At 47.5% G+C, this 25559-nt stretch overlaps 1 protein-coding gene across 2 annotated transcripts in view; it reads left to right on the top strand.

The window, feature by feature from the left end:
* Positions 1 to 25559, top strand: part of G6PD (glucose-6-phosphate dehydrogenase) — a 440636-nt gene that overhangs the window by 308638 nt on the left and 106439 nt on the right. For both annotated transcript variants that reach the window (XM_069645233.1, XM_069645234.1), the window contains exon 9: positions 4455 to 4641. In XM_069645233.1, coding sequence (XP_069501334.1) covers positions 4455 to 4641 — 187 coding nt within the window. The remainder of the gene's footprint in view (positions 1 to 4454; positions 4642 to 25559) is intronic.

Here is a 25559-nt window from a genome sequence, read left to right as displayed (position 1 = left end):
GTGGCCTAGTACATGTGGTGGGTCTACAGGTGAGAGTATTGCACTAACAGTCTGTAATGGTGGTCGGTGCTGCATCACATAGCAGTTCTTTAGCTTTCAGATGGCGAGAGGCATTTCCCTGGCAGCTCTGTTGGGGTACTCTGTTGGTTTTCTGCCAGGAATGCTGGTACTGGTAGTTATCTACAAACAAAATTGGACAGGCCAGCGTCATGCCTTAAATGCATCGAGTGATTATCAGTGGTACCAGTAACGAATATGCCGGGACATAAGAGGGCAGGTACTTGGGCCCTGTAAACTGCCCTCTTACTTCTCTGGGGTAAGACTGGCTCCGGCATTTGCTCTGGTACGCCACCCAACCAAGGTTGAGAGGAATGTCTACATGACAGGGCCAGGTTTCTGCCCTTGTCGCAGTCTCCCAACTATTGTGCTGGCTTTCATGGTTTTTTAGCTTTTCTTATGTGGCCAGAGGGACTTTAATGCACCCAATGTCTGGTGGGCAGTCCGTTGTTTCCCGTATGGCTTTTTAAAGCACACTATTTTGGTCCCAGGGTAACTATCACACGCGGTTGTGTTGGAAAACGCTGCGGTTTTTCTTTCCGAGTTTCTCAGGCTCCTCCGAGCCGGAGGAGCCTGAGAAACTTGGAAAGAAAAACTGCAGTGTTTTCCAACACAATAACGTTGTATTTATGTTTGTGGTCGCTTCAAAAGCGACCGCAAACATAAATACGTTTTTTAAAGCTGCAGTTTTATTTCCAAGTTTTCCGGGCTCCTCCAGCCCGGAAAACTTTGAAAAAAAACTGCAGCTAGTGCTTATTTAAAAAAAAAAAAAAATAGCACTTACCGAGATTCAGCTGCAGCCTTCCTGCTCTGGTCTCCGGTCCCCGTCCTCCGCGTATAGCACTAATGAAGGGAAAGCCACCCAGCGGTAGCTTTTGTTTACTACAGCTGGCTGGCTTTTCCTTCAATAGTGCCGCAAAAGCCAGCACAGGAGGGCCTCCATTTCACAAAATGGATGCGCCCATGTGCTTGTTTTTGCGAATTTTGAGCTTGAATAGCTCAAAATTTTACATAGGAAGTTTTAAAAAAGAGAATGCTAGTATTTTTTTTTTTATGTTGCCTATCTATTTTTAAATAACATTTTTTACTAGACCATGCCTTTAACATCTGTGCCCGAATGCAGTTTATTCTGATTGGTGCGCGTAAGAAATTCTCAAAATCAATCTTAGATGGCTGGACTTCCTGTTCTTCTGTGGGACATCTTCTTGGTCTGAAGTTCTGCCTCGCTGGCCTTCTGGCAAAAGTGCCTTAAACTGGGGAGTCTTCCTGGCCAGGAAATAGAGTGGTTTGCTGCTTCTGTGCCTCGGCTCCTCGAGGTCACCTCCTGCTGTTGCTGTGTTGAGATTGATTTTCAGAATCGAGGCAGGGCGTGGATTCAGAGCAGCCACCCTGTTGTAGTAAAGTGGGAGACGACACACACCCCACCCCAATAATTCAAGTTAGACAGAAGTACAAAATTATACAATTATTTAGGACCCCTCACCATTGGCTATGCTGGGAGTGTTTGTCCAAAACATCTGGAGAGCCAAAGGTTGCATCCCCCTGCTCTAAGCAATGTGAAAACCATGGGTATGTATTGTCACTCAAGTACTACTATACACATGCGTACATTCACTTGTTTGGGGATTCTCCTAACACAACACATTGCTTAGTTTTGCATAACTGTTTTAAAGGTAATGTTAAGAACTGCAGGAGTCCTCCTTTTATCCAGGATTTGGACACCAGTTGTGTGAGCATCATGGACAGCTTTTTTAGCCACCACATCTCCCCAGCAACAGACACACTTTGGCTTGGATGTGGACTGGGTTCAGACATATCCAGCACTGCATCCGGCCACACACAGACGGACCCTTGCCCGGCAAAGAAGAGGCTTTGCCTGGGAAAGAGCTTTCCATATATGGCAATTGTGGACCAGAGAAGGCCAAGGCACAAAATGGCCTTTGCGACGATTGCGAAAATCGAGCACACTCGACGATAAAAGCACAGGAGCAAAAACTTTCTTACGAACAATGGCGCCAATAGGCATTTGAATCTGTTACATTACAGACAACCTTCAACTCTTAAGCACCTTTGCCGATCTACGCTGGAATACCTAATCCTGCCAATATTGTAGTAAATGGCAAAAATTAAATGGAACCTGTGAACCCGGGTATAGCAACATCAAATGAAGCCAGCGCAGTATCTAAGCACCTGTTGAATCGTCCTTTGGTGGAGTGTCTTGTAGGCACTTTGGACACAACAAAGCAAGTCTCTGAACATAGACGAAAAACATAACTCCACACTCTTGCAGAAGCGTTATCATGTAGGACCTGTACACTTTTCTGAGGAAGTTAACTACAAGCATATTCACTCTAGCTGAGTGCCTTCACAGAAGGAAATGTCTGTGATATCGATACCTGAAGAAGGGCAACCCGCCCGAAACATGTAGCACTAAGACAGCTGGTGAACTCTCAACCACACTCTAGATAGTAATTCCCTATCTAGATATCGGGATACCATCCAGTCTTAACTTAAATAGGAGACTGTTTTTTGCAAATCAAAGAAACTGATTTTCTACTTTTTTCTTTATGAAATTTCAGACTGTTTTGATTTAGAAAAATTATGTATAAAATCAATACTTGAAAAATGCAAATATTATCTATGTTGAATTGTTTTGTAAATATGATGTGAAGCACCTTTTTCATTGGTGAATATAATTACCAATAATGAACATTGTATAAACTCTCATGTGAATTCTTTATGAACATATCTGACAGCTTATTTAGTTGTTTAGGCTGTGCCCCTGTTTGTACCTCGAGGCGTTCAAGGTACCAATATCTTTTCACAAAATGGCATAGGGACAGGGAAACCTCTTGTGGATTCACCGTTTGAGTATATTGCACTCTAAACAAAATTATGCTGTGAAATGCAAAGGCGCACAAGCGAAAAGTAAAAAACATGGTAGAGAAATATCCACTGGCACCAACCCGTCCTGGACACAGTGCCTACAACAACAAAATAGCAATTTAAAGTTATAGGGAAGGTGAGGTGTGCAGTTTTAAAAATACAACAGGGTCTCCAAGTACTGATGGCATAGGGGCTGATCAGTCTCCCCCTAATAAGTGAGCACAAGCAAGATAAGTAAAGCCCAGGGCCTAACTTTCTTCCAAAAAGTCAGGTCAGGGGGCAGACCATAGCAAAAAGATAGGATGTCCCACTGATGTGTATGGAAGGAAGGTCTTTCCCAACACTCCCATTGTGGGACCATTCCTTGCTGGCTGGCCTTTCCTGCTCCCTTGAGCTGACCTGGCACCTTGGAAGGTTAGTCTGTGGCTGCTTAGTCTTCTGCCTCTGGATTTTCCTCCCAGGTGTTCTGTTTGTAGTTCCTTTGGTCGTCTGGATCCTTTTTGGGATTTTAGTGCGAATCCCCTTTACTACATCCTCAACTGTGACTAACCAGATACTCAAACGTACCTGTTCACCTTCGGTTTCTGGGCTGACTACTTCACATCCAGCACTGAGGTGAGGTCCTTCCCCACACTGTTGAATCCTATTTTTTGCAGTAGGCTTTGTGTCTCACCAACCAGATCTTCCTGGCCTGCTGGTTCTCAAACCCTGGGCTGGACCTCTTCTTGAGGTACCCTCTGGTGTCAGCAGCACACTTATGGGATTTGGCCCCAATTCCTCTGGTAGAGATCTTCCCCCAGAGTAACCGCCTAGGGTACTTTCCTAAATTGAGATCTATTTTTACCAGTACCTTTAAGGCCATTGAATTTCTAAAGCAAAGACTATTCATAGGAAAACATGGTCTTTGGAGTAACCGATAGTGGTTGCATTGTTTCTAGCGGTAAACTGGGTTCTTTTTATTCAAGTGTACTTGCTGTCTTTTGGCATTTTGAGGCTAGTTCCTAAAATGTTCAAAACCGGTCTTCCCTCCTTTTTAAAACTTATACAGGGCTCATATTGAACTGGTAGGTTAGACTCCAAAATGAAATGTCCTGGAGTGAAGTAGAATAAATGTCCCATTGCATTTTTTTTGCTATATACTTTGTCGTATCTAAAAGTACTTCTTACTTATTTTTAACTGCAGTGCAAAACTAATAAATGTATGTATATTTTACGACTGGTGTATTTTATAGTGCATGTCCTGCAGTCCTGCATGTAGTGCATGGGACTCGTTGGAATTTGGTACCACCCGTTTTCTCCAGTTGAATCCTGACTGCTCTGATAAGTTAGATTGTTTAGATGTAATTGGGTGGATACCCAGTTCGTCCATTCAGAATGGGTCTCTCCACAACCCTTACAGCGGGCTATGGAAAAACCTCCCCAATAGTGGGTATGAGTCCTGAGGTGTTAACGCCACTCTATGCCATCCATGGATAACCTGCACTACTCTTAATGCTTTTGTTCCCCTTCAGGTGAAGGTCTTGAAGTGCATCTCTGAGGTACCACTGAGTAACGTAGTCTTGGGACAGTACATTGGGAACCCCAAAGGCGAAGGGGAGGCCAAGAAGAGTTACTTGGATGATCCTACAGTTCCAGCAGGCTCCTCCACTGCCACATTTGCTGCTGCTGTTCTCTACGTTTGCAATGAGCGATGGGATGGTGAGTATAAAGGGCAGAGATGGTGGAACGGAGGGTTCAGTGAAGAGAAAACCACAAGTAGGAGTGAAAGCATGGAATAAGACTGGATGTGAGAGTAAGAAACGAGAGGTGAAAGAGGGAATAAGAATGGGAAATAGCGATGTAGACATGAGCAGGACGGTGACAAGAAAACAGTAATGACATGGAGAAGAGACCACTGAAAACCGATATGAGAGTGAACATGTGGATGGAAGAGGATGGTTGTGAGGAAAATGTTAGACGAGAGAAATGGAGGGGAAAAAAGAACTAATGAGCCTTCTTATTTGTATTTTGTTTCCCTGCATTTGATTGGTGGGAATTCCTTAAGGCCAGAAACCACCTGATAACTGCAGCATTTGTCGATCTTTCTCAAATCTTCACAACCAACAAACTTAAAGCTACAACGTTCAAATGACCTCTAAATCTGAATTCTACAAACCGGAATGTAACTTGTATTTCTAATGGATTCCTTCCGCCCATGGATTCCTCATGTACGCTCTCTATCTTACAGAGCAGCTGCTCTTTGCAAACAGTTTCATCACCAGGGGGCACATCATGGTTGTCATGCCTCTTGACGCCTCCTATGCACTCCCACAGGCCATGACTTCAGGGCTAGTATGTATCGAGGCTCCACGCCCAATGACCTTGGTTTGTTTTTTCCATGCAGTTGCTCGCATCGGCAACACCACTTTAGAGATTTTCTTGGTTTCTGACCATGGTGAACCTAGTGAAGGCTTCGGATTTCAGGCCATGTACTGACTGCAGATGCCAGATGGATGTTTCCGACCCCCACCGAGCACGTCCTTCACGGGGTTCGGGGAGGAACACTACATGCGGGACTACAGGCCATGTCAGTCGATGCCCCTAAAGACATGCCGGGAGTGGACTACAAATCTATACAGCTTTTTCCACAAGGAAAATTATTTCTTGACAGACTGGTGCAGAGTGAGGTCCAGAAGATGGTTCCCCAGTCTGGAAAGATGAGAAAAAGAAACAAAGGTTCCACTCATCCAGCAGTTCCTCTCCGTACCACTCTTCTTCAAAGAGTAGTCCTTGATCCAGGGACTTCTCTGAGGACACAGTGCAAAAGGTACAGTTCCCAACCTAATCCTCCACATCGGAGGAATGGGAGCCATTTGTGCTGATGATTGACATTTTCCCAAGCTTAGGCCTCTGCACCATTATCGCCATCAGGACCCACTGCACTTCGGCAGGGACCCTGCACGGGACCAAAACCACATGCGTTTGGGCTCGACCATGGCTCCCTCAGGCGAAACCATGTCTGTGTGCTGATCTTTTTTCTGATGTCGAATTCATTGTGCCAGCTTTCGCTTACACTGTGCCAACTGGCGTCTGAGCACCTAGCGAATAAGCTTTATGCTTTGTATGGTAGCATTTATGTCAAAGACTGGGGACTTGTTTGAAGAGGTGAGTGATACCATCCCCTTTGGGCTAGAACCGTTCTGCCCCAGCGATGTCAAGGATTTCCTTGAAGAGTTTTATGGGAAGATGGAGATCTGATGGATCTTGCTTCCAATTTGCAAGAGGCAGGTGGATTGAACACGTCTCTGGAGTTGGACATGTTACCTAGGCACTCTGCAGGGACACCAGTCTTCCTTCCAACATTCGATATGCAAGGTTGTGGAGACAGTGGGTTTATTCGCCCTTTCCATACGGAAGGCACAACATGCTGACAGCAAGGATCGTAGTTGGGGGTAATCCGTTAGTCGGGGGGGCCAACAGATTGATCTTGTGCTGAATCAAGGAGGTAAAGTTCAGGAAAAATGGGAGGGGCCTGAATGGAAGACTCAAATACCACTGAGCAGCTAAAAGAAGCTTGTTTGCCGTAACAGTTTAGTCTCCTTCTATGGGATCTCGATAAACCCCAAATGGGAGGGATGAAAGTTAGTTCTAGCCACACATTTATTTAATGAATCAACTTGACTCAAGAAAAAAGATCTTAGGAAAAATCTGAGAGAGCTGAGGAAAAGAAACATCTATATGGCAATCCTTTTAAGGGAGAAGAAGGTACTGCTAGCCAAATTTCACAATTGGAAAAGGGCAAACAGAGTCTTGAAATTCCAACAGGATGAGTTAATGTTGGAAACACTGACCACTAAGAACACTCAAAACTTTTGGTCCTTAGTGAATGGTGATAAGGTGTCGCAATTCACTAGTCAAAGTAATTGTGTTTTGGAGGATCTATGGATCAAACATAACAGATCTGTTTTGTCAAAGCTCTCGGGATGCTGTAGGCCTATGTTTAAAAGGTACCATGGGCCAAATGTGGTACCATGGACGTGGTGGAAAGATTAATAAAAAAGTAATCCAGCTCCAGGGCAGCTGCGCTCAGTGGTTTTGCAAATGCTATCCTGAAAGCAGAAGTGGATTCTTGGACAGTAATTCTATTTCTGATGTTTGTTAATCTGCTTAGAATCACATGCTGTGCATAGGTCCGACATCCAGTGGTCACTGCGGAGTATTGCATTTTGTTTTTCGTAGTCGAAAAGGGGACGTCGACAAGGCGTGTCTGTAACACTATCCCTATAGTGACGTGCGTTGTACCCACAATCCCTCACGCGTCGAGGTCCCTCAGATTGTTTTTTTCCGCCCAGCTACTGGTCGCCTTTATGCGGAGCTCCTCGAGAGACATTGCCAAATAGTTTCTTCGACCTTTGGTCGTTTGTTATTAATATCAATAACGTAGATCCCTCCCTCGACGCAGAGCCGTTTCTCCGCCGAGCAAGATCTTCGACGGAAGGACGAGCGGAGGAGATCCTTCGGTGCTGCCGAACACGTGGCCTGGCCTCGCCGGCCATACACAGTAGGGAGAGTGGGGTTTTGTGGTCTTTCTTTCTTTTCTTTAAGAATGCCTTTCTCTTTCCCCTCCCTCTCTTTCGAGGTCGTAGTCACACTTATTACCCTCAGCTATGGAGAGGACGCCATTTAGGTTTTGCCTGCTTTGCAAGGGTAAATATACCTGGAAGGATAAGCACAAACGGTGCAACCGTTGCTTACCCCTCGATCACCAGGAGGACGGCTGTGCGGCCTGTAAATTACGAAAGCCCAAAACTCTAAAAGACCGCAGGGTCAAAAGGTGGGCGGCCTACGCCATGTCTAGGCCTGACTCCTCGCCCGCTGCCGCCGCCGAGTGTGACGAGGACAGTGAATACACGGCCCCCGTAACAGAGGCTGTAGACCTCTCAAAAGAGTGTTCACGCTCCTCGTCCGTCCCCGGCCCCGACAAGCCCGGCTCACGCCCAGCTTATGGGAATGAACACCCCGGCGACAAGGACGCACACAAAAAAACACCAAAGCACATACCCCCAGGCACACATTCGTCGAAGACGAAGGTAGCCATAGCGCCAACGGGGACGCCGGGCCCACCGACGTCTTCCGCCGACCGTAAGGGTCGTCAGCCCTCCCCGCCACCGCTCCTGCGACAGGCGACTGGGCACGCTAAAAATAAGGGCGCTAACACCAAAATTTCCGGTGACGTGCATTGCAAGAGCGCTCACGTTGCGACCAAGGACTCGACGGGCAAGGACTCGACGAGCAAGGACTCGACGAGCAAAGGCTCGACGTTTCATAGCGCGACGGCGACCGATCCCTCGGAAGAGAGTATGATCGCCGAAAGCCTCGCGCGCATAGCATCTAAGGACGGCCAAAGACGTACGGCGAGTGCAACGCTGAAAACCGCGCACAAGGCCAAAGATACGCCGAAGGCGCCGGAAAACAGATCAGGCCTGTTCCCGACGCCGACAGAAGGCCCTAGCCAGCAAGAAGGATACTCAGAAGGCGAAGGCTCTCTTTCTTCGACGTTATGGGACAGAACCAGACTATTACAGGAGGAAGAAACCCCCTTTTCTTTCCCAGACCGTCCTGGCCGACCTCAGTGGACATTTGAAAGGTTCCAGACCTGTATGGACAAACTAGATAGGTTCATGTCCATCCCAGAAGACGGGGCACCCAAGAGACCAAGGGAGGCACCCCTGGAGAGTCCAAGGGCTAAATACCAGAAGTTTTATAACCCCATACAGGAGGACATAGACTCTTACAATCCCACTGAGGAAGACACCTTCTTCCAAGAGGAAGATGAGTTCACCTATGTTGAGGACCAACAAGAAGAGGAAGGTTTTCACGAGGAAACTAACCTATGTGAGGAAGGATTCCAGGAAGACACAGGCGAGGGTGACCCAAATCCCTGGCAGTCACTGGCTAGGTCGACTGACACAGGCAGTAGCAGTATAGTCATCCGGTCTTCTGAAACTACACCAGTCAGGAACCCTTCGCCTGTCGATGATCAACCCACCTTCAATGCACTGCTGAAGAAGGCAGCAGCACATTTCGAGAACGAAACTGGGGAGGTCACCCCAGACACCGATTTTGTGGAGAGGATTATCAAAGAAAACCCCCCCACTAGCCAGGTTATACCCATCCTCGCCTCAGTTAAGAGACGTATTACACCTTCTCTTTCCACTCCGGCATTGGTGAGAGGGGTCAATCCAAGGATTGAGAAACTGTTCTCTCCCTCTCAATCAGACCCATTATATATTAAGGGTCACTCAATCCCGGGCTCCCTGGTTGTGACCAACACCAGGAAAAGGGCCACACCTCTGCAGCATTCTCTACCAGAATCGCCAATAATAATACCCTATTGGCAAGCTACGCCGATGCTCAATGGGCTAAGATCAGACAGGACATCGAAGAAGCTCCAGAACCCCTAAGGACTCGTTTACTGACTACAGTTAACGAGGGCTCTCTGGTCAATCAAAGCATCGTCAAGAATACCCTCGATGCAGCAGAGACGGCTGGCCGCATTTTGGTACAAGGAATTTTACTGAAGCGGCACGTCTGGCTTCGCAATTCCTGATTTAAGGCGGAAACACAAGCGTCCCTTATTGATAAACCCATAGAGGAGTGGATGACGCGCTGGAGAACGCGAAGAAAGAATTTGATACAATAAAGACCTTAGACCAAATTTCAAAACCCCCTAAGCGCTTTTTTCATGGACAACGCCAGCAACAAAACCAACAGTACTCTGCCAGCAACTACCAAAGTAATAGCGGCCAGTACAATCGGAGGGGTCAACGTCGTGGCAAGGGAAGAGGCCGGGTTCCACCCCCAGAGGCTCCCAAGCCAACAACACCACCAAGTGACGCGAAGATTCGCGTCCCCTCCCATGCAACGCCGGTCGGGGGCCGGTTAACATCCTTTCTTCCAGCATGGGAGGGAATAACATCGGACCGCTGGGTACTTTCCACCGTAGCCCGCGGCTACTGTATAGAGTTCAACAGTTCCCCAACATACAGACCCCCGAGGGGACGCCGCATGACACCAGAACACCTCGCCATCCTTCTCCAAGAAGTGGACCAACTACTGGAAAAAGGAGCCATAGAGGTCGTGCCTCTATCTCAGGTAATGGAAGGTGTTTATTCAGTGTACTTCCTTGTACCCAAAAAGGATCTAACCATGCGCCCTGTATTAGATCTGCGCCCAGCGAACAAGTTTGTCAAACCCCAAAAGTTTCGTATGGTGACCTTACAGGAAGTGATCCCACTGCTATCACAGGGAGATTACATGACAACACTGGACATGAAAGATGCATACTTTCATATTTTAATGTTGCCAGCGCACAGAAAATACCCCAGGTTCATGATAGAGGGCAAACACTACCAGTTCAGAGTGCTACCCTTCGGTATAGCATCTGCACCAAGGGTATTCACGAAAGTACTGGCAGTGGCAGCGGCCCACCTGCGCAGGTTATCCATCCCAGTATACCCTTACCTCGACGACTGGCTCATAACAGGGGATTCTTACGAGACATGTTTCTCAAACACCCAAAAGACTGTAGACCGTTTGTTCCAACTGGGCTTCTCCATCAACGAGAAGAAGTCCAGCTTAGACCCCAGCCAAGTCAAACAATTCCTAGGGGCTCTAATTCGAACAAAGGACGGCCTCGTCTTCCCCTCCAACGAGAGGGTCCAAAACATGCTGTTTCAGATCCCCCAATATGTGGCAGGTCGAGAGGTACGGTGCGCAAAGCGATGCGAATGCTAGGAATGATGGCGTTGTGTATTTATTTGGTACCTCACGCGCGCCTGCGCATGCGCCCAATGCAAGAGTGGCTCAACAGCCAGAGGTGTCAGGCCAGCGGACAATGGGACGATCTAGTGGTGGTCTCGCAAGCCTTGGTTCTCTCGCTACGGTGGTGGACAAAGGAAAACCTGATAATAGGGAAACCCTTTGCCACACCCGCGGTGGAGGCCACTCTAACCACGGACGCATCCCTCACAGGATGGGGGGCTCACCTATCCCATCAGACTGATCACGGAGTGTGGACTCCGAACGTAGCATCCAAGCACATAAACCTACTGGAGCTACTGGCGGTGTTCAAAGCACTAAAGGCCTTCCAGGAACACCTACAAGGGAAGACAGCGATGGTCCTTACAGACGGCACCACAGCCATGTACTACACCAACAAGCAGGGGGGCACCCACTCTCCAGGACTGTCCAAGCTGTCCCAGAATATATGGAAGTGGGCTCTCAAGCACAACATGTTCCTACTGTCACAACACGTACCAGGGGAACTCAATCTGCTAGCAGACGAACTCAGCAGAGACTTCCCCCTGCTCGAAGAGTAGGAATGGCAATTGCACGAAGACATCGTCTTAGACGTCTTCACGCAATGGGGATTCCCGGAAATAGACCTGTTCGCAACTCTGGAGAACTCACAATGCCAAAGTTACGCCTCCAGGTACCCCCAGAACCAGTCCAAGGGGAACGGTCTGTCGATTCAATGGTCAGGGAAATTTGTTTACGCCTTTCCCCCGACTCCCCTTCTCAACAAGGTGGTGCACAAGATGCACCAGGAGCAGGTTACCATGATACTAGTGGCCCCAATGTGGGCCCGGGAGCCATGGTTCGCTCACTTGATGGAGATGTCCCCATCTCCCCCAGTGAAACTTCCCTGCCCGTACAACATGCTGTCACAGAACAAGGGCAGGACACTGCATCCATGCCCTCAGACCATGAACTTAGCAGCCTGGCTCCTGAGATCATAGAATTTGGACATCTACAACTCCCGCAGAGATGTATGGACATCCTCAGGGAAGCCAGAAAACCTAATACTCGCCACTGCTATTCTAGCAAGTGGAAAAGATTTGTCATCTGGTGTAGAGGTAAGAGCATCAACCCGGTTGACTGCTCTCCCACTAACATTGTTCTGTACTTGACCCATTTACTGGATTCAGGTCTAGTGTTCAATTCCATTAAAGTCACCTAGTGGCACTTTCTGCATACACCACTTCCCAACTTATAAGTGTCGTGGTGGAAGATACCAGTTATCAAGGCCTTCATGGAGGGGGTAAAGAGAATACACCCTCCGATAGCTAACACAGCTCTCGGATGGGACTTAAATGTGGTACTTTCTAGACTCATGGGCCCTCCTTTTGAACCCAGGCACAAGGCAACTCTTAAAGACCTCACTCTTAAGACTGCTTTCCTAATAGCTATCACCTCCATTAGGAGAGTAAGTGAACTACAGGCTCTTTCTGTCCTAGACCCCTTCGTAACAGTTCACAAGGATAAGGTGGTTCTACGCACACACCCAAGGTTTGCACCAAAATTCATCTTGAAATTCTATGTAAACCAGTCAATAGAACTACCAACGTTCTTTCAAAACCCTTCCAGCTTGGGAGAAAAAAGTTTGCATACACTAGATGTACACAGAGCTGTCATGTTCTACATGGAAAGAACCAGACCACTGAGAAAGACTAATCAGTTCTTTGTCTCGGTGGCAGCAGGAAGAGAAGGAGATGCAGTTTCAAAGTCCACTATATCTAGATGTATTGTTCAATGCATCACTCTCTGTTACACTCTTGCTAAGAGAGAACTTCCCTTCAAGCCAAGAGCACATTCCACTCGAGGCACTGGGGCTTCCATAGCGTTCATTGCAAATGTTCCCCTTAAGTCCATCTGCAAAGCGGCTACCTGGAGTTCTGTGCACACCTTTACAAAACACTGTCTAGATGCACACTCTAGATCTGACTCCCAGGTGGGACAGGCAGTATTAAGACATCTTTTCTCTACTGTTCCTTCTCATAACCCACCGCCAACTCCGGGTACTGCTCGCTAGTCTATGCACAGCATGTGATTCTAAGCAGATTAACAAACATCAGAAGACAATGCATTACTTACCGTAAAAGCATTTCTGATGGTTGTATCTGCTTAGATTCACATGCGCCCACCCTTCCTCCCCGCTCGGATGGAAGGAACATAGACACCTTTCTACATCTCTCTCTCTCTTTTTCTGTACTCACTCACGTATAGAAGGCTCCCTCAGGGCAGAAAAAATACAAACAGAAGGACCTCGACGCGTGAGGGATTGTGGGTACAACGCACGTCACTATAGGGATAGTGTTACAGACACGCCTTGTCGACGTCCCCTTTTCGACTACGAAAAACAAAATGCAATACTCCGTAGTGACCACTGGATGTCGGACCTATGCACAGCATGTGAATCTAAGCAGATACAACCATCAAAAATGCTTTTACCCAAGATCGAAAGGAGACGTCGACATGGCTGTGACAGTAACACTATCCCCAACGTGACGTGTAGTGTACCCAAAATCCCTTGCACGTCGATGTCCCTCAGATAGTTTTCTTTTTTTCCGCCAACCTAGTTGGTCGCCTAAGAGTTTTATATTGCTAATTTTGTCTCATGACCTATTGTCGTCTAGTCTCCTGACTAATCTTCTCGACTGCCTCGTGGGGTTCCTGTTACTGACGGCATCCACCACTGCGCAGCGACTGTACAAATGCTAGACGACTGTCGACCGGGTTGGCTCTGGGCAGGCCCCTTATATAGGGATAGTGGAGACCTGGGTTTATTCATCTCTAGGAATGGATTTCCTTTACCCCTCTCTCTCTTCTTGGTGTGGCTGCCGCTACCCTCTGCTGTGGAGAGGACGCCCTTTAAATTTTGCCCGTCGTGTAATGGCAAGCTTCCTTGGAAGGACACCCATCGCTGATGCAATGGGTGTCTCCCTCGAGACCACGACGAGTGCTCATGCAAGGCCTGTAATCTCGTTCGACCGACAGGCGGGCTAAATGGTGGGCGGCCTATGCTATGCAGACCAAAAGCTTTTCCCATGTTAGCGATGTCGCTTCGGATGACTAGGAATCGGTCGGCAGCGATGGCTCACACCCCGGCGACAAGAACACCCAAGCACACAACTCCGAAGGCCTCACCGACTGAGTTGTCGAAGAAGCTTACAATGCCAGCAGGGCCACCGAAAACTTCGGCACCTTCCGAACCTCGCATGCGACTGGGCATCCCTCTACAAAGGGCGTTCACCTTAAAAAACATACCGTCATCGACACGCTGTCCAACGGTGCACAAGCGCCTAAGGCCTCGGTGGAGTAACTGACTGCGACTGCGCCTTCAGGCACGTCGTGACCTTCGTTACAACTGTCGAATTTGCAAAAGTATTGCGGCAATCTTTTCAGCAGCCACAGAGCACAATGGCACCCTTCCTTGTCGAGAGCCCCCAGCCTCTCTAAAGCCTTATTGGGAACATCTCCCCCTCTTGGGCAACCTTTTCCACCTCCAGACAGTTGTTCCTCTTCCCAATGGACTAGGGAGATGTTTGAGCACTACATGGACAAAATGGCCCAGTTTATTGACTTTTCAGACGGGTACAATACACCCAAAAGACCCAGGGAAGAGGACTCCTGCCCCATTCCTTACAAACTGCAGACACTACCCATCTCTGCACAGGGACACCAGGAAGAAATCTTTGATGTCCCAGAGGACCCAACACAGGAGGACACTTATGAAGACCTTAATCCTTTTGCACAAGACCAGACTGATGAAGACCCAGACTGCGATCAGGATCTGGCGGAGTGTTAGGGCCCTTGGCTATCACCAACGTATATACCCCTGACACGGACGTCATTTGCCTAGATCCCCCTTCTCCTCCACAGAGGGTTTCGTCACCTTTTGACGACCAGATGTTTAATGCCATTTTAAAAAGAGCAGCCAATCATTTCCAAATTGCAACACATGAGCCAGCTCCAGACTCGGACTTTGTGGAGGATATCCTTGAGGCTCCAACTAGTCAAGTGATTCCCCCTAAACTCTATAAAGAAGCGCCTGGCCCCCGCCTTGCTGTCCCCGTCCCTCACACGGGCGGTCAAACCCTGGTTCGAAACAATATTCTGCCCATCTCCTTCCGACCCACTCTCTATAAAAGGGGTCCTGTTACACCAGATTCCTTTAGTGGTCACTACCACTCGGAAGAGGGTAGGGGTTCCACTGTCTTTGGCGGAAGCCCCTCCAGACAAAGACTGGAAAAGCTTTATGCCCTTGCTAAACGGGTCACCACCTCTTAGGCCTACTCCACAAGGATTGCAAATAATGCCACTCTCCTGGCAAGTTAGTGATATCCAATGGGGCCTAGTTCAGGATGGTCTCCAAGAGGTTCCAGGGCCCACCCGATCACGCCTGCTGGCAGTCGTGGCTGAATGCAGACAAGTGACCCATAACCTATTGAAGAACACTCTGGAATCTTCTGAGACCGCTGGAGGCACCCTAGCTCGGGGGACCTTACTTAAAAGTCACGCCTGGTTAAAGGGCTTTAAACCTGAAACTCTGGCCTTGCTGATCAACAAGCCAGTGGAAGACTCCAACCTTTTTGGGAAGGCAGTTGACGACGCCCTGGAGTCGACAAAAAAAGAACATGAAACACTAAAGTACTTAGACAGATCACGGCTAAACCCTTCCACCAGCCCGGAGGCTCCTATGGGGGTCCTTTCATGGCCAATCTTTTTCCCCGCTCTCCCCAAGGACAATACGGCTCAGGGAATACCCCCTGGTCCTCTGTCCAAGCCTCATCTAGTAACAACCAATACTAACATAGAGGCCCTCGTAGGGGCAAGGGCAGAGGCAGAAACTCTACACCTAGAGGCTGCCCAGCCTCCACCTCATAGTGACTCGCCGGTTCAGGTCCCCTCCCACGCTTTCCCGGTCGGGGGGTCGCTTGTCATTCTTCCACGCTTGGGACGGGATCACTTCAGACCAGTGGGTACTAAAGACTGTTGCACACAGGTACTGCATAGATGTTACACTACGGCAGCAAAGATCTTTCTTACGAAAAACTTCCCGACCATGGAATCCGCTTTGGCATCGTTACAAGTTGCCTTGGAAACTGTTCAGGTCACGTAAACGTGCTAGTCAGCTGATCGGACGTGCTTGACTTACATGGAAGCCACGCCCCCTTGTTCCTTAAAGCCTTCAGCCGCGGGAACTTCGTTGCTGCTAATTGTACGTTACTACGTGCCTTTTCGTAGCCTGCCTACGGCACTGTTTGCCTTCCTCGGATTACCCTCCGTGAACCTTTGACTCAGAACTCTCGTTACCAGACCTCAGCTTTGTACTGTTTCTGCTTATCTGGATTACCCCAAGGACTTGTTGCCATGGTAGTTATCCTTTACTGCCGTTAAACCGCAGGAGCCTCCCCGCTCAACCTTCAGTTCTACGGGTTCTGTGGCTCTTCACTTCTGCTCAAAACTGAACTCCAGTTCTCATTCATCTTACGCTTGCACTAACGATTTTGCTTTCCATCTGAGTTCCGGCTCTACAATCAAGATCTGCTGAGATCCGCTTCAGTGCGACGCTGCTTGGTCCTTTTCTTCCTGTTCTATCTTAATCATCTATTTGGAATATAAGACCATTCCTACCAGTGCTGCTTATCAAGGACTGCCTTTGCTCCAACTATCTGATTAACTGTGTTCGCATACTGAGAGACTGTTTGTTTTTTCTACTGAAGTGCATTTACGAACGCTTTCCAGGACATGCACTAACCCGGCCCTAGTGCGTCCCTCGTGCCGTTCGGGTTATCCTCCCTATATTAACTTTCCCATTTTATTATTTTTTCCTGTAGTTTTCATCAACCATTTGGATTTCGTATTCCTTATTGAAACTGGTCCAGGATTTCCTCCCAGTTCTACTCACGTACACTATTTCAGGTACCGGCAGTTCTATTGATTTTAACAGAATTAATTAAAAAGAAACAAGTTAGGCATAATACTCAAAACCTTTGTGTCTCTTGCAGCATTGGTCTGCCGGTGCGCTCAATCCCGCTCTTTTGCATTATAGACTACTCTGTCTGTTCTTACATAAATAGCAGAGTGGTACATTGTGAAAAAGAGCCCGTCTCGAAGAGGAAGCCTGATTCTTGAAATCGGGGGAACTGGGTTTTCGGAGACTTCTGCGGCTCATCCTACATCTCGATCCAGGTTGGGGTCACGCACACCTTCCGGCTCGGTGAGTAACAATAATAGAGTTTCACTGACCACCTCGATACCGCATACTGAGAAGCAGACGTCTGTCGCCAGAACCCCTCCGTATCCTGCTAGAAGAAGCTCATGTACTACTGGAAAAGGGAGCCATAGAAGTCGTCCCCTTTCCCCAGGTAAACAAGGGTATTTATTCAGTGTTCTGCCTTGTACCCAAAAAGAATCTCACCATGCGTCCTGTTTTAGACCTGCGCCCAGCAAACACATGTGTCAAACCTCAAAAGTTAAAGATGGCAACACTGCAGGAGGTGTAATCCCACTGCTGCAGCAGTTGGATTACATGGCCACATTGGACATGAAAGATGCATACTTTCATATTTCAATGTTGCCAGCGCACAGAAAGTACCTCAGTTTCTTGATAGAGGAACCCCACTATCAGTTCAAGGTTCTCCCCTTCGGCATTTCCTCAGCACCACGGGTAATCACAAAGGTGCTGGTGGTAGTAGCTGCTCACCTGCGCAGGCAGTCTATTCTTACCTCGACGACTGGCTCATTCGTACGGAACATGCCAAGCAAACACCCAGAAGACAGTAGATCTCCTTTTCAACCTAGGTTACTCAATCGAGAAAAAATCCAGTCTAGACCCCAATCAAGTCAAACAGTTTCTGGGGCTCTAATCTGGACAAAAGATGTCCTCATCTTTTCCTCCAATGAGGTTTCAAAACACGCTGTTCCAGATCCCTCGCTATGTAGCCAGTCACCAGGTGACCGTACGCAAAGCCATGCTACTGTTGGGGATGATGGCTTCCTGCGTCTACCTAGTTCCTCACGCTTGTCTCCGCTTGCGCCCCATGCAAGAGTGGCTCTTGAGCCAATGGTGTTGGGTCAGTGAGATGATCTATTGTTTGTCTCTTCAGCCCTCATTCTGTCTCTGCAGTTGGGGTCAAGGGAGAACCTTCTGCAGGGGAAAACCTTCACCACCCCTGCAGTAGAAGCCACTCTCACTACAGACTCCTAGCTGACTGGGTGGAGAGGGGCTCACCTAATTCAACAGACGGCTCACGGCGTGTGGTCCGCAGCAGTAGCATCCGAACACATCAACCTGTTGGAACTGCTAGCAGCCTTCAAGGCCCTGAAGGCCTTCCAGACACACTCCCAGGGGAAGACCGTTCTAGTCCTCACGGACAGTACTACGGAAAAGGACAATGGCTGAATAAGAATTACCGACCCCACCAAAAGACCTAAAACACACACCACGAAAAGTTTTAACTACCAAAAGTTTGAACGTTTCGTGGTATGTGTTTAGGTGTTTTGGTGGGGTCGGTCTGAAAAAGATATTTAAAAAGGCTCTGGGGGCTGGGTGGGGTCTCACTATAGTGAGCTGGGGTTGTGGGACTCCCCCTCCCCCCAGCTCTCCCGACAGAACAGAAAAAATGAAAAGGGGGGGCTGTGGGGGTGTCCCCCCACAACATCCCGCTCACTATAATACACAGTATAGTGAGCAGGGGTTGCGGGGGACATGCATGCATGTTAGCATGGGAAATGTACAAACATTTTGTATTTGTGCATTTCCCATGCAAACATTTCCATCGCTGGAAAATCTGATGCGGTGATTTCACGTAGATACCAGTACTAAGGCCATATATTACTTAAACAAGGGGGCACTCACTCTAGGGCTGTCAAAACTGTCCCAGAACATATGGAAGTGGGCTCTTGAACACAAAATGTACCTCCTTTCACAACATGTTCCAGGGAAACTCAACCTTCTGGCGGAGATACTCAGCAAAGACTTCCCCCTAGCCGTAGAGCATGAGTGGCGGCTACAGGTGGACATTGTAATCAACGTCTTCGCAGAAGAGGGCTTCCCAGAGATCGACTTATTTGCCACTCTGGAGAAAGCCCAATGCCCAGATGACGCCTCCATGTACCCTCAGAACTGCTTATCAAGAGAGAAAAGAGTCAAAGGCTACTCTTGTCAATAACGCACATTGCTTTGACAATGATTGTGTATTGTTGCTTATGCAGCAGTACATGAAATAAGTCACGTTCTACTTACTAACCCACGTATATGCATATTGTTGTTTTTATTATGCATCCCCTTCGTGGCAACTAAAGCACATGTCCATTTTTAAATGTGTCTATGCACAATTAAAAATCTGTTTTATAATATTTTTACTCCTGGTGAGCCTTATGCGCTAGTATATATGTTAATCTAGCCGCACTGCAAAAACACAGGGTAAACACCTGTGCATTATTGACAAGGGTAGCCTTTAACTCTTTTCTCTCTTGATAAACGCATGCACCCTCTAGATTCAGGTTTCCCAGACAAAAAGAGGGTCTCTGGCCCCATCTCTTGCAATGCGCACCCTCAGAACTGAACTGCTCCAAGGGGAACGGTCTTTGGATAACATGGGCCGGGAAATTTGTCTACGCTTTATCCCCTCGCCCGGCCCCCCCACCCTCCTGATTCCTCTGCTCAACAGAATAGTGCACAAGATGCACTAAGAGCCAGTGAGGATGATTCTGGTGGCTCCTGTGTGGGCCTGCCAGCCTTGGTTCTCCCATCTCATGGCAATGTTAGTCTCCCCTCCCAGGAAGCTGCCACGCCCATATAACATGCTGTCTCAAGACCAAGGGGAAACGCTACATCCATGCTCTCAAACTCTCAACTTAGCAGCCTGGCTCCTGAGGTTCTAGAGTTTGGGCACCCCCAGCTCCCTCAAAGATGTGTGGACACACTCGGAGAGGCACAGAAACCTATCACCAGGCTTTGCTACTCCAGCAAATGGAAGTGCTTCGTCATCTGGTGTAATGGCAAGGGCGCAATCCTATTGAATGCTCACCTAAAGCTATCGTCCGCTACCTAACTCTCAAGTTAGGTTCAGGACTGGTTTTCAATTCTCTTAAAGTCCAATTAGCCACGCTTTTGGCATACACCACGTCCCAGAGCAAGGTTATATGGTCGAAAATTCCTGTAATTAAAGCCTTTATGGAAGGGGTGATGAGACTTCATCCCCCTATTTCCAACCCAGCTCCCGGGTGGGACCTGAATTTTCTTCTTACCAGACAAATGGGGCCTGCCTTTGAACCAATGGTCAAGGCTAGCCTTAAAGCAGTCACCTGCAAAACCGCCTTCCTGCAAATGTTCATTTTGATTCCATTTGCAAAGCAGCAACCTGGAATTCTGTACACACCTTTACACAACACTACTACCTAGATACACACTCTAGGTCAGAGTCTCAGGTGGGACAAGCGATGCTAAGGCATCTCTTTGCTACTATTCCTTCACACATCCCACCAACATCTCTGGGTACTGCTCGCTAGTCTATGCACAGCATGTGATTCTAAGCAGATCCACAAGCATCAGAAGACATTACTCACTGTAATAGCATTTCTGATGTTGTATCTGCTTAGATTCACATGCGCCCACCCTTCCTCCTCTCGTGGAGTAGAAGGAACGTAGACCTCTTACACCTCTCTTCTGTACTCGCTCACACTAGGCGTCACATTAGGGATAGTGTTAGTCACCCCCATGTCAATGTCCCCCTTCGATCTTTGAAAGAAAGATGCAATGCTCTGCGATTTCCACTAGATGTTGTGCTATATGCACAGCATGTGAATCTAAGCAATCATCAGAAATGCTATTACGGTGAGTAATGCAGGTCATATATATATAAAACGCTTGAGTATGCGCCACAGATGCAATTTATCAGTGTTCGGTTGCCCTCTGCTAGCCAAATGGCAAAGTGCACCTCTGTGTGCCCAAGAAAAGAAAGCTGTTTTGCACCATCTTTACAACCCAGTTAAAACACACAAATAACTATTTCAGGTATTTAATCAAGCCATAAATGCATGTGCATTTTTCCTCAGCAGTGAAATTGTATATTTTGCCTTCATTTCATGAGTTGCTGAGTTTAAGTTTCATTCATGTGTCTACAAAGACACATCATAGAGGCCTGTGTAATCGATGGAACTTCGGTACTGTTCCTATACCGCACATACCTCTCATTCCATCTGATACAAATCTGCCTTTTAAATTCAAAAGACAGTTTCCTATACGTTTAGCCTTTTCAGTACCCATTAATAAGTCACTTGAACCTACGGCCCCTTCCTAGAAGCGATCAGTGGTAATTCCGATATTTAAGAAGGGGGACAGAAGTGACCCTATGAATTACCGACCAATATTGACCTTTAAGATATGATACAACAGCGTATGTTAGGCTGGGAACAGATAGTTTACTTTACAAGCTTAGGGTACCTTGGCAGCTAAGGACTTATGAAAACATGTATTGGAACATTTGATTGGTCATCCTTTTCAGACTGTTTTATAATGATATTGCGTCTCTTCTTGAGACCCCATATATTATAATTAAAAGGACTTATTAGTATAAGTGAGGACTCACTTTACTATATCTTGTGCATGGTTTAATTTAGGAGAAACCTTATTATTTGTAGTGCAAATCCTATAACTGGATAATTTTTCACATAGTCCAGTTTTGTCAAAGCCTGGTTTCCCTGGTTTATTGCTGTGGGAAAACACTTGTGCTAACTCCCCCTCCTCTTCCTCGTCCACAGTATGCGAGACACTCCCAAAACCCTCTTTCGATCACCCCCCCCCTCCTTTGTCTTCCCCATGTTGTGCGGGGGACACCCCCCACAAACCCTGGTGTCCCAACGGGCCTGCTCCCTTTGCGTCCATCACTCAACCCTTCTCCTCAACCAGGCATCCTAACCCCCCCGTACCAACTACCTAACCACATAACCCCTTCTTGTCACATTCAGCCGTTGCCACTTCCTACCCTTCCTTGTGCATATATTTCCAGGACGGTTGGCAGTGAATATTTTCGACTGATTTTCACTTTTTACTTGTATACTTTTGTATTTTACTGCACTGTGCCATTAACAGTTCCACATACTGTAAAATGGCTGGCCCATTAGATTTTTGCCTTTTGCCATTTTGTACTTTGGCCTTCTTCCTGCCCTCTCTGGTCTGGGATTGCCATGAATGGAAAACACTTTACCCGGTAAAGCCTTGTCTTTCTGGGCAAAGTAGTGGTCTGTGTGTGGCCGGATGTGGTGGCTGGGAATGTCTGGTCCCAATCCACACCAAGCCAGAGTGTCTGTTGCTGGGACGAATTTTTGTCCAACGGCTGTCCATAATTGGACAGTCCTTGCCACTTTGAACGGTGCAGATTGTTACCATTGGTGGAGCTGCGCATAAGCTGTAAGGGAACGCAGACTGTCAGGAAATGTAGTTCCCTCAAAGTTGAAAATATCCCTGGAAACGCCAACTAATGCACCGATAATCGGGTCCTTTTGTTTGCATTAGAGTGTCGCATTCATCATTGCTCAGCCATGCCACAATTGGAGAAGCAGCAACGATTAAGTAAGTGCAACTTCGTTTTCCTTGTGAAATTGAAAAAGATTTTTTACTGTTGAGAACCTAAAGCGCTTCAACTTGTCTGAGCCATCAAAATAGGAGTCTTTCAAGAAACTCCAATCTTTTGAGGCCATTGTCTCAAAAGGCTGGGAGCGGGCGGTTGAAACTGAAAATGCATTGAAGTTTTCTGTATTTTTAAACACAGTCAAACTAAGAGTTGGGATTTTTTTTTTTATTCAGACCTACTTCAAAACAAGACGAGGAAGGAGGTTAGTTTTTGCTTGCTCTTTATAACTTCAATCAAATTTGATTGAGAGTACCATGTTGAGATGCCACTGAAGCCTAGGTTGCTTAATCGGAAGAAACTATGTAAGACCATTTGAAGTGTCAATATCTGAATTTTGAAGAGAACAGAGAGCCTCCCAAAATAAGGTAAGCACCCAATCAAGGAAAGGTAGGTGCAACACATCCAATTTAACCCCTGGAGAGGCTAATTTAGACACAAATAGAATATCATCCTGGAAGCCATATGTTTAGTGCCCTCCTAGAGAGACCAAGACAAAACCATATACATTTGCGGCAGTATTGTTACCAGGGGAAAATGTACATGTTACCTGAAGGAATACAATTTTCTGAGCAGAAACTCAAATGCCCATAAACTAGATAGGTCCCCCGGGACAAGAGTTCCAAAAAGCGACGGGAGAGTGATGTCTCTCTCTCCCTCTGGTTTGCAGAGTGGGTTCGGTATCGGAAGAATTTGCAGGCAAAGGTTTTGCAAAGGCCCTCTGACATCTCAAGCGGGTCTGAGAATAAGAACCTTGTGGGCCAGAACACCTGAGATTGTAATCCACTTTACTCAAGAGAGGAACTGAGGAGGCAGCATACTGGAATTATCCTATCCAGTGGAGCAGGAAGGCATCGACCAGGGTCTGCAACCTACTGGCTTCCTAAGAGGCATATAGTGGGAATTGCGAATTCAGAGCAGTTTCCAAAATGTCTATCGGGGGAAACCGAAAGTCTGGAAAATTCTGCTGCCACTTCTCTGTTCAGTTTCATGTGGGACTCTGGACATCCCCTGCTGAGGCAATCTGCTTCACGTGGCCATTCACTGCCAGATGTCTGGTCTGAGAAAGAACTGAGTGGGCCATTGCCACGATTGAACAACCAATCTGCCCAGTCTGTGTAGACGGGAAGACCACCTTCCAACTTGTTTGTGAAATGCATGGAAGTTTTGTTGCCCAAAACGAACACCAACCGGCCTATAATGACAGAAGAAGCTGTACGTTTCAGACAGATGCTCCTACTTGCGACTTACGCTATTTAGGTAGATGTCCACAAATTCTTGCCAGTGACCGACAAGCTCATGTCTTCAGGCTCTGCTACAGTGCTAAACCCACAGGTTCCCGCTCACGCACAGATGCTAGCTCAAATTTGACAAATACAGTATCTGAACCAGGAAATGATTGTATGGTCCCATCTACATGTAAAGCACCCATTACCCATAAACACCAACAGGCCGAACCCAAGATGGCGAAGGCTGGGATAAGCAAGAAGGAGGCTGGAGCGGACAATGGCCCACAGTGCTGGGGAAATAATGGTCCAGATGCTTGGGGAGAGAGGTTTGAGGAGCCAGAAATGAGAAGGGAGTCATGGTTCTGGTCAAAGACTTTTATTAAAATAAAATGGGGTGGGGAAATGCCTCTGACAGACCCTTAGATTTGGTTTTAGGTAGGGAACAATGTGTCAACTAGGGAGTGTTCAACACAGATATCAGGGTCGTTGCTGAGCACTACAACCCCCTCCTCCTCACCTGTATCTTTAGTTGAAGACTCGGGTCTTTTCCCTCTTTTCTTTTTGTCCTTGAGTTTTTTCTCGTAGAGATGGGGCCTCCCTCGGGTCGAAGCCACTCTGCTGCCTTTCTGATGATGGCAAGCAAGAGGGGCCTCCTCCCGATGGTGTCTAAGGGAAGAAAAAGGCAGAAGGTGGAAAAAACCTGTCGCATTATCCACGTGACACTGGGAAACTCAGTGTATGGAGGACTGTAGTACATCAAGCCTGTGTGTGGAAGATGGGCGTCAGAATGAACTCCAAACTGCAGTACGAGCACCACCAGCCCGTGTGTGGTAGAGGATCGGTTAAATGGACTCCAAGCTGCGGTAAGAAAGTAACAGGCAGGTCCCAGAAATGAAAGGAAGGAGAAGAGCGATCACTAGATCGGTACCGGAGATAGGACTGTAAGCTGTAGCCCCAACTGGAAATAAGCGGGCAGACAGGGAAGCTCTGGAAACGAGAAAGTAAAAGCCAGAAGGGCAAAATCTTACAGAGAAGGAACAGATGGGGTAAGAGACCCGAAAGGAAAAGGTAGAGTGGAAACCAAGGCTGGAGAGAAGCCGGGACAGGGGCTGGCACAGGCGGAAGGAAACAGGAAGGAACCCGGAACAAACCAAGGTGCATACCGAAGAAAGTAGTAAGAGGAAGGAAGCGGAGCAGGCAAATCAAGAGACGGAAGATAATTCACAAAGAATAAGGGTAAGAGTACACTAGCGTTAACACCACAGGAAGCAAAAGCAAAGGGTTGCAACGCAGGGAAGGAAGGGGCAGAGCTATAAGGCGGAAGAAAGGAAGACTAACAGAAAAGACTAGACCTATGCTCCCCAAGGGACGGGAGCGTAGTGGAGCAACCTAACGGCGATACAGACGCCAGGCAGGCCAGAGGCGCCAAGGGAGCCGGCGTGTGACACAATGCCAGAATGTCCGAAGCAAAACCGCCCTGTGTCCAAAGCACTTTTCTGGCCCTGGCATTCGAACGAAATTAACTCTGAGTGAAAAGGGTAATGTCTCCGGCCTTGAGTGGTTTATAAATGTACAGAAAGAAAAATCTGTAACTAACATAAAAGTTCCATCAAATATTAACGCAGTCTTAGTCAAGTCTCTGTCAAATAAAATGGCCTATACTAATAAACCTATTGCTAATCCTTAGTTCTAAAAACAAAAGGGTGTGGGACAATTGTGTATGCAAAAAGAAAAGTGTTCAAGAAATAATGTCAGGACGGTTGAGCAGTTGGCTTCCCTTAACGTTTTCAGCCCGGGACAAGTCAGCCCATTCGAGCTTCGCACACACTCTGGCTTCTCTGCCATGAAGATACAGTTCCAAGCGAAGGTATCCAGGCCTTCTGCCAAAGCCTCTTTTCCAATAACAGTCTCTTTCTTTCGAATGTGC

The sequence above is a fragment of the Ambystoma mexicanum genome, chromosome 2p (genome assembly GCF_040938575.1).
Source record: "Ambystoma mexicanum isolate Mex_15411 chromosome 2p, UKY_AmexF1_1, whole genome shotgun sequence".
Classification (NCBI taxonomy): Eukaryota; Metazoa; Chordata; class Amphibia; order Caudata; family Ambystomatidae; genus Ambystoma; species Ambystoma mexicanum.
This window is presented reverse-complemented; position numbering and strand designations above follow the sequence as displayed.